Genomic DNA, 8,082 nt, shown 5'->3' with positions numbered 1-8,082 from the left:
TCGTGTAAACGCGAGCAGGCACCAAGGTCCAGTATTCCCACAGGGTGTGCACTGCCTCTTACTGGAACCCGCAAAAGAGCTGGCAATGCGGACACTTTGGATCTCATTAGGTAATTATTCTGGAAAGTGTTTTAGAAGAAGCAATTACTTCATGATGCTGGGAACAAATAGGTAGGGGCAGATTTTTTGAAACCTCCTGGAGCCTGCTACAAAGTGATAAGCTAGAAAGGGCCATGGGTTTTGCAGCTGTGTTGCATCTTGAAAACAAACTGCCCAACATTACGCATCCTTTTAACCCAAACAGCTTCTGTTTTAGTACCCTGAGCAAACAGCAATATACACCAATATAATATCAAAAATGACTTAGCTAATGCTCTCATTTGTCTGCATTTACCCACTCATAATGGGTAATTACACAATTACCCACCGTGAAATATTACCACTGGAAGTTACGCACACATAATTTTTATGATCGCTCCACTTGCGCTGCTTCCCTACCTACAGGATGCCGGACAGTCGTGCTTGTTGTGCAGTTGCTTTGCTGGCTCACCCAGCCGTGTTTCAGATCATCTTTCTAGATGCAAAATTCAGGGTTCACACGCCGTTCAAGTGTTTAATGGGGCAATATTCCTCAGGATGTTCCAACACCATTGAGGAAGCCCTCGGCTCCTGCAAAAAGTGCCACAAAGAGGTGCAGGGAGGCTAACAATGAAAGCTTTTCAAAATCCTACTCTTCTGGCTGCCAGCAGAAGATGCTGTAATAGTGCTGCTTTAGGTTAGGATGCAAGCATTCGTAAGTGGGAGATGTTTTAGAGGGAGCTGCATACACCTTTCTGGACAAAAATGGCATTTGGAAACAGAAAGCAAGAAGCCTGAGACTTTTTGACCTTGTTTTTCCCTTTACTCAGGAAAAAGCATTAATGTTGTAACCGTACGTTCGGACTTAACCACTGGGAAAACAGAGCTGTGTGAATTAAGGACAGAGAAAGTGTCGATCACTCTGAGGGTGATGCGTCCCTGCTCCTCTGGACCAGCAGCACTTCCAGAGGAACCTTGACTAATCCATGCCTGGATGTCTCGTCAGGCCCTTTCAAGCATATCCAATTTCAGAGTTCTCCGGTGAGCAAAATTGCACCCACTAAAGGATAAATATAATTCTGAAAGCTCCTAAAGAAGAACACATTTTTTTGGGTGGTTGTATGTATCTATTTTGCATCAATTAATTTAAGAAATCTTTTCTGACAATCTGTCAGAAAAGTCAATCTGTCTCTATAGATAGACACGGAATGTCTGTGATGTTCCTACCAGCAAAAGTTGCTTCTGTCATCCCCAGCTGCTTTCCTCCAGCGAATCCACCTCTGCAGAGTTATCTGTAGCGCTTCCAACGACCTAAACAGTTCAGAGCAATCACCACTGAAAGAAAACCTTTCATAAAAAATGGTCCAATTTTCCTCTGATCATCTTAGAGAGCTTCATTGCTGTCATGTCTGGGACCCGGAAGACGGAGAGCTGCAGCTTTCCAACATCCAGCTCCTAAACTATGGGGCACCCGCAGCCTCATGACATAGAAAGCAATTTCTCCATTCTCCAGTACAATAAACAGCATTTCTTTCTTGAAAACCCTAAGAACAAAGGCTTCTCCTCTGTTGTGGTATTACTCCTATAGGCACTGACGTAATTGACTCTGGTTTCTTTGCCTTCGCAGTTGGCACAACTGGACTCAGGGCAGTGAGGTTTTAAGGATGAATAATATGAAAATTGCATCAATTTTAAGAACCTCAAAAGAGACTTTAAAAAATAAGAGAACTTTACGGGTGAAGAGATCTTTGAGATGTTCCCATCACCCTTGTGGTAGTCATCCTTGCGCTAGTCATGCTAGGACACATGTGCCAGGCAAAATGGCACTAGGAGGTGCTGTACGACCTGTCCCCATCGCAAGGGACTGGCAGCACAACTACATGACACGACCCTTGCGTGAGGAGAGGTAGTCGCATCACAGCAACGATATGGTACTTTTATTTGTTTGTTTGGGGAGACAATAAATAGGCATGAAGTGAAATGATCCTGAAGAAGGCTGAGAGGGACTGAAAAACCTTTTCCCAACCTCAGCTTGGCCCAGCCTCTGTGTCCCAACACCACACCATGTGAAACAGGGCTGGAGCTGTGTTTGCCATGTGTATTGGTGCGTGTCAGCACCGGGCACTTGTAGGACCTCATCCACACCCTCGGCGGGTCCAGGGTTCCCCAGGGCTGTGCAAAGGTTCTGCCTTGCAGAGTTCACCCTGACACCCTGGGCAGGATGCCCTCCGTGAGACTGGTCGCAAGGAGATTGAGCCACGGACATCCCCACACAGTGCCAGGGGAGCGAGGCTCCAAATCCCAGCCTTTCGAAACAGGATTCCCAATGGGAATCACAGGGAAAACTTTGCTTGCAGGAATCTGATGACTTTACTCTTCGTTGCAGGGAGCTCAGCACCGCCAGGACTTCCCACACCATGCCATGCAGAGCCACAGGGCTGTAGCCGGCCACTGGCCCCCCCTGTGCTGCCGGTGTCCCTGTGGGAGAAGAGGCTCCCATGGTGGTGGCAGTGAGCCTGGCCACCAAGCGTAGTTGTTCCTGCATGTGTAACACGCAGGGTGGCACAGCTCCAGCAGATAAGGCTAAAAGCCATTTTTCCCCCTCTGCGACAATTTTTCAGCCGCTCCTCGTGGCTTTCAGAAATGCAGGGCCCTGAAGTTTTTCCAGACTCATCTGCTACGCTGAGTTTTTAATTGGAAGTGGGCAAGGAGCTCAGAAAGCTCAGCTGATGTGACAATCCCAAAACACGTGGTCTGAAGCAGCACACATCTCCCCTCCCATGAGCTAATCTCACAGCCCCATCACCAACAGTCGATGTTTATCTATTCTCCCCCAAAGTGAAACAAACATTTATTAACGTGTATCACAGGTGACAGGTATTTTGACATTTACAAAAGAAGTGCTGCTAATTGAGCAGAAAAAAAACAAACCTTGAAAACACCCACCCACCACAAATACACATGTGCGTGCAAAGGAAGTCTCAATCAGATCTGAAAAGCACCGAAAATTAAAATATTGAACGCACACGATGTCTTCACTGATTCATCCCTCAGAGCTACTCTTGAAGTCCTCAGCTCGCTCCAGGTAATCTTCAAAGCAGAACACCACGATATCATTACACATGTAATAATTAGTGACTTGGGTGAAATATTTATTAGCGGCATCACTTTTCAATTAAGATTTTTAGCTGTGCTGAGGCGCAAGAAGAGCTGCTTGGTGGAAAGCAAACTTGCCAAGAGCCTCAAGTCTGCAGGGAGTCGTGTGGCTCACGCGGCTGGGGGGACACAGCAGTGGCTGTGTGTGGCTGTGGGGACACTGAGAGACAGCAGTGTCTGTGGGGACACTGTGGGCACAGTGATATCTCTGTGTGGCTGTGGGAACACCAAGGACACAATGGTGTCTGTAGGGACACCAAGAATACAACGGTGTCTGTGTGGGGCTGTGGGGACACTGAGAGATGGCGATGTCTGTGGGGACACCGTGGGCACAGTGGTATCTCCATCTAGCTGTGGGAACATCAAGGACACAACAGTGTCTGTGGGGATGCTGAGGAGACAACAGTGTCTGTGTGTGTCTGTGGGGACACTGTGGGCACAACGATATCTCTGGGTGGCTGTGGGGACACCAAGGAGACAACAGCATCTGTGTGGAGCTTTGGGGACACTGGGAGACAGCGGTGTCTGTGGGGACACCAAGGACACAGCAGTGCCTGTGTGGGGCTGTGGGGACACTGAGAGACAGTGGTGTCTGTGGGGACACCGTGGACACAGTAATATCCCCATGTGGCTGTGGGGACACTGAGGACACAGCAGTGTCTGTGTGGGGCCGTGGGGACACTGAGAGACAGTGGTGGCTGTGGGGACACCGAGGACACAGTGGTTTCAGTGTTGGGCTGTGGGGACACCGAGGACACGGCGATGTCTGTATGGTGCTGTGGGGACACCGCAGGCACAGAGAGATCTCTGTGTGGCTGTGGGTACACCAAGGACACAGCGGCTTCCGTGGGGACACCGAGGACACAGCGGTGCACCGGCAGCGGCCCACCCGGCGGCCGACGAACCCCCCGGCCCCCCGCGGCCCTGCTGAGGCGAGGCCCCGGGCGGCGCCCCGGGCTGGGCCGCGCCCCGCCGGCCGCCACCGGGCATGCGCAGCGGGGCCTCCCGCTCCCTGCCTCGCCCCCCGCCCTGCAGCACCGCGGCCAGCGCCCGCGCGCGCGGGGCGGGGCGGGGCCGGGGCGGGGCGGGGCGGTGCGGGGGCGCGCGCGGGCGCGGCGGCGAGCGGAGCCGGAGCCGGAGCCGGGCAGAGCGGCGTCGAGCCCAGCCGAGCGGAGCCAGCGCAGCCCAGAGCCGGCCCGGCCCCGGCCGAGCCCACCCGCCGCCGCCATGCTGGACCCGTCGTCCAGCGAGGAGGAGTCGGAGGAGCTGGTGGAGGAGGAGAGCGGGAAGGAGCCGCTGGCGCCCGCCGCGGCGCGGCTCTCGCCCAGCCGCCCCGGCGAGGGCCCGGGCGGCGGCGGCGGTGGCGGCGGCGGTGGCGGCGGTGCCAGCGGCGGCGGGGGGCTGCAGCCGGGCGGGCGCGGCGGCGGCGCGGCGCGGCCCGCCAGCCCCAGCCCTTCGGTGGCCAGCGAGAAGGAGAAGGACGAGCTGGAGCGGCTGCAGCGGGAGGAGGAGGAGAGGAAGAGGAAGCTGCAGCTCTACGTCTTCGTCATGCGCTGCATCGCCTACCCCTTCAACGCCAAGCAGCCCACCGACATGGCCCGCCGGCAGCAGAAGGTACCGCCGGGCTGCACGGCCGGGTCCGGCTTCCCCTTCCCCGGCAGCCCCCGGCCTGCCCCCTGCCTGCCCCTGCCCTCCTACCCCCTGTCAGCAACCTGCCTCCCTGCCTGCTCCCCCAGCTGCCCCTCTGCCCCCTGCTTACCTCACCCCCCTTCATGCTCCTCTGAATACCCCCCTGCTTCCATCCCTGCTTGCCCCCCTGCCTCTCCTGCTGCCCCCCAGCCTCCATCCCACTCCCCAGGCAAGCACTCCCCAGGCCCGCAGTTGCCCGGGCACCCCAAGGGCAATCCCGGCGAGGGCACCTTGGGCCCACACGGGTGGGCTTTGCTGGCAGCAGCCCTGTGCCGGGGCATGGGGAAGCCCCCTGTCCCCTTGTCACCCCTCTGTGGTCTCCCACACAGAGCCGGTGCGCTGACATATGGCATTGCTCCTAGTTATGCAACGTCGGGATTTGGGAAGTTTGGGATGTTGGCCATCTAAAGGTTGTCAAAAGGAGAGAAATGGGTTATATTGCTGGAAAACACCAGGCGTGTGCCCTTGCCTCCTGCAAACGGATTCTGCAACTCTGTGCTGGCTGCAAAGTTTGCTTAACTGGGACTGCTGGCACTGACTTGGGGAGTTACCGAGTCTCATTTCAACTTCTTGCAAGTGTTTATGCGCGGCGAGCTCCCCAACGCCAGCTTCCCGGCAAAACGTGGCAGCAGAGCTTTGCAATGAAGTCGCTGCCACAATCCTGACTCTTCCTCCCTGAGTGCGTCACCGCAGCAGGGCCACGCGCTGCTCCAGGCAGAGGCTGGGCTGGAGACCCTCACCGGGGCTCCCCATCCCGAGGAGACGGCTTGGAGCTTGTTTCTCCGCTAAGGCACAAGCTCATGGGCCGGGGCAGGAATTAAGTTTCTCTGGGATGCGGACACGGGTGCCTTTCAGCCAAACGCAGCCAACTTTTTCCCTGTAGTAGCCAGAGTTAGGTCTGTGATGGGACGTAGCTCTCTGGAACGGCTGGCTGATTGTTTTCCCCCATTTTCAGTTGAATTTTTTAGACTGCAGTTTTAGCCTTGATATCGTTGTGTGTTCACAAATGACCTTTATAAATCAGGCAGACTCCTGGATGTATTGATGCAAACGACATTCAGTTCTGCTACACCACAGGACTATTATTAGTCATTGCAACATACGGAGGTAGGAAAGTGTATCCGTACTGCATGTAGTTTAAAGGCAATATAGGACAATCTGGTGTTGCTGGAAGGTTGAATGATCTGCTTTTGTGTGCTGAGCAAAGATATAGTTAGGTTTGAAGAATTTTTAATATGTATTTTTGCCTACAACCCTTTTTTTAGCAGACTGTGTATTTTCAAAGTCGTCTTGGCTTTTGTTTCCTGTGCAGCTTCTTCGTGTTAGAAAAAGAAGATGGGATTTAAGTAATTGCTAGTTTTGCAGAAATTAAAACAAACAAACAAGCTCTGCAACTGTTTCTCACATGAAATTGAAAGGAGTTTTTCTAAAGGAATAGTCAGAGTCTCAGTGGTCCGGAGAAGAGTGGCTGGGAAGAAGAGTGATTCATAGACCCTGAAATCAAAATACTGCTCTGTGAAGGGACAGAAAGAGGGAAAGGAAAGAGAAAAGCAGGGAATAAAGTACAGGTGAAACAAGAGAAATGAGGAGTAATGAGAAAAAATGATAAACCGGCAGCAATAGTCAAGGGAATGGGGAAGGTACACAGGATCTTGGGAGGAAATAATCCATTCTCTGTAAAATGAACAATGTAGGGAAATGCATCTGGCTTATTTATACAAATAGCTAAAATAGGTGTGTCTCGGGGGCTTACTATCTCCCCTCAAACTTAGCAGTGAGATAGTATTGGGAAAACTAAATTTAACTTGACAACACATGTCAAATTGAATTCACCCTTTTAAAGGTGAATTCATTCTGGGTTTTCTTCTTCTGTATATCCCTGTATTCAGTTGTCATGCTGGGAGTAAATCCTTGCCCTTTTTCCTTAGCCAAGACTCCTATTAAAGTCAATTAAAGGACTGCCAGAGCCTGGAGTTTGTTGCTGGACTCCTCTGCTTTCCTGGCGCATCCCTCTGGGAAAGCCCACCCTTCCTTCTCTGGCTTGAGGGGAACCGGAGGGTGAAGGTGTGGGACTCGTTCCCTCTTGGGTACCGAGCCTCTGTCATGGTGCCTCGGCCAGGTTGAATGGTCTCTCTGGGGACTTGGTGTATTGGTGGACCTTTGGTAATGATGGAAGTACCAGATGCTCCAAGACTCATCAGGGTGGAGCAAATGCATTTTGCTCCTTGGGGAAAAAGGTTGGAGGAAACCAGATTTTGGTCCTGCTCTGATGGGAGCTCTTGCCTCAGTTTCCTCATCCGCAGAGGGGGGATAAACTGCTTCCTTCTCCACGTGCCATTTGCCTCTCCACCCTTACAGCCTGCTATTTGCAAGGGAAGGGTTTTGTCCCAGGAGAAATGGGATGCAGAAAACCCCCAAGCGTTGTGGTTTGCAGTCCCCACGCCGCACGGGGCCAGCGCGCAGGACCGTGCTCCTGCTTCTCCTGCCAGTGCCGGATGGAGAGGCTGCAGAGGGAGGTGTTTGATCCGCTGCACGCGTGGGCACCCTGGAGATGCGAGGGCCTGACTCTGCCGATCTGCCCGCTGCAGTCACTGCCCATGGGCAGGACACCTGGGAGCCCTGCTGGGGCTCTGCCAAGGCATGGGGGGCTGCCGGCTTCACACGAGGCTGCTCGGACCCCACTCCTGCATCAGAGAGGCACTGGGCAGCCACCACAGAGGTGTTTTGGCAGAGCTGTGCAGCAGTGAGGACTGGTGACCTGTCCCCAGCCCCCCTCAGCAGGTCCTGCCCGGTGCTGGGAGGATGAGCTCTGGCTTCACCCAGCCCACAGCACTGCCCTGTAGCATGGGAGATGCTGCCACCTCCGAGCACAGCCCGAGCAGGATGACCATGGCTTTGCAGGCCAGGCAGCGAGGCTGTCACCCTGCAGAGCAGCTGCCTGGCACAACCCAGCGACTCTGGGTTACCCAATAAGAGCCAACCCGTCTCCACAGGAGGACCACAGGGGCCTGAGATGGGCTGCATTGCATGCAGCACCCACTGAGCTCCTGGAGCCTGGGCTGCTTCTGTAGTTCTATCTTCTTCTTTGCAATTTTCTTGGAAAAAGAGAGCGATTGATTTTTGTTGCAGTCATGGCACTGAAGTTCTTGTCTGGGCTGA

At 53.7% G+C, this 8,082-nt stretch overlaps 1 protein-coding gene across 7 annotated transcripts in view; it reads left to right on the top strand.

Annotated features, from left to right (window-relative positions):
• The first annotated feature begins 4,356 nt into the window (after window positions 1–4,356).
• Window positions 4,357–8,082, top strand: part of CADPS (calcium dependent secretion activator) — a 221,576-nt gene continuing 217,850 nt past the window's right edge. For all 7 annotated transcript variants that reach the window (XM_074602916.1, XM_074602913.1, XM_074602915.1 and 4 more), the window contains exon 1: window positions 4,357–4,848. In XM_074602916.1, coding sequence (XP_074459017.1) covers window positions 4,462–4,848 — 387 coding nt within the window. In that variant the 5' untranslated portion in view covers window positions 4,357–4,461. The remainder of the gene's footprint in view (window positions 4,849–8,082) is intronic.

Source organism: Larus michahellis, chromosome 10 (genome assembly GCF_964199755.1).
Source record: "Larus michahellis chromosome 10, bLarMic1.1, whole genome shotgun sequence".
Classification (NCBI taxonomy): domain Eukaryota; kingdom Metazoa; phylum Chordata; class Aves; order Charadriiformes; family Laridae; genus Larus; species Larus michahellis.
Note: the sequence above shows the minus strand (reverse complement) of the source record. Positions and strands in the feature narration are given on the sequence as shown.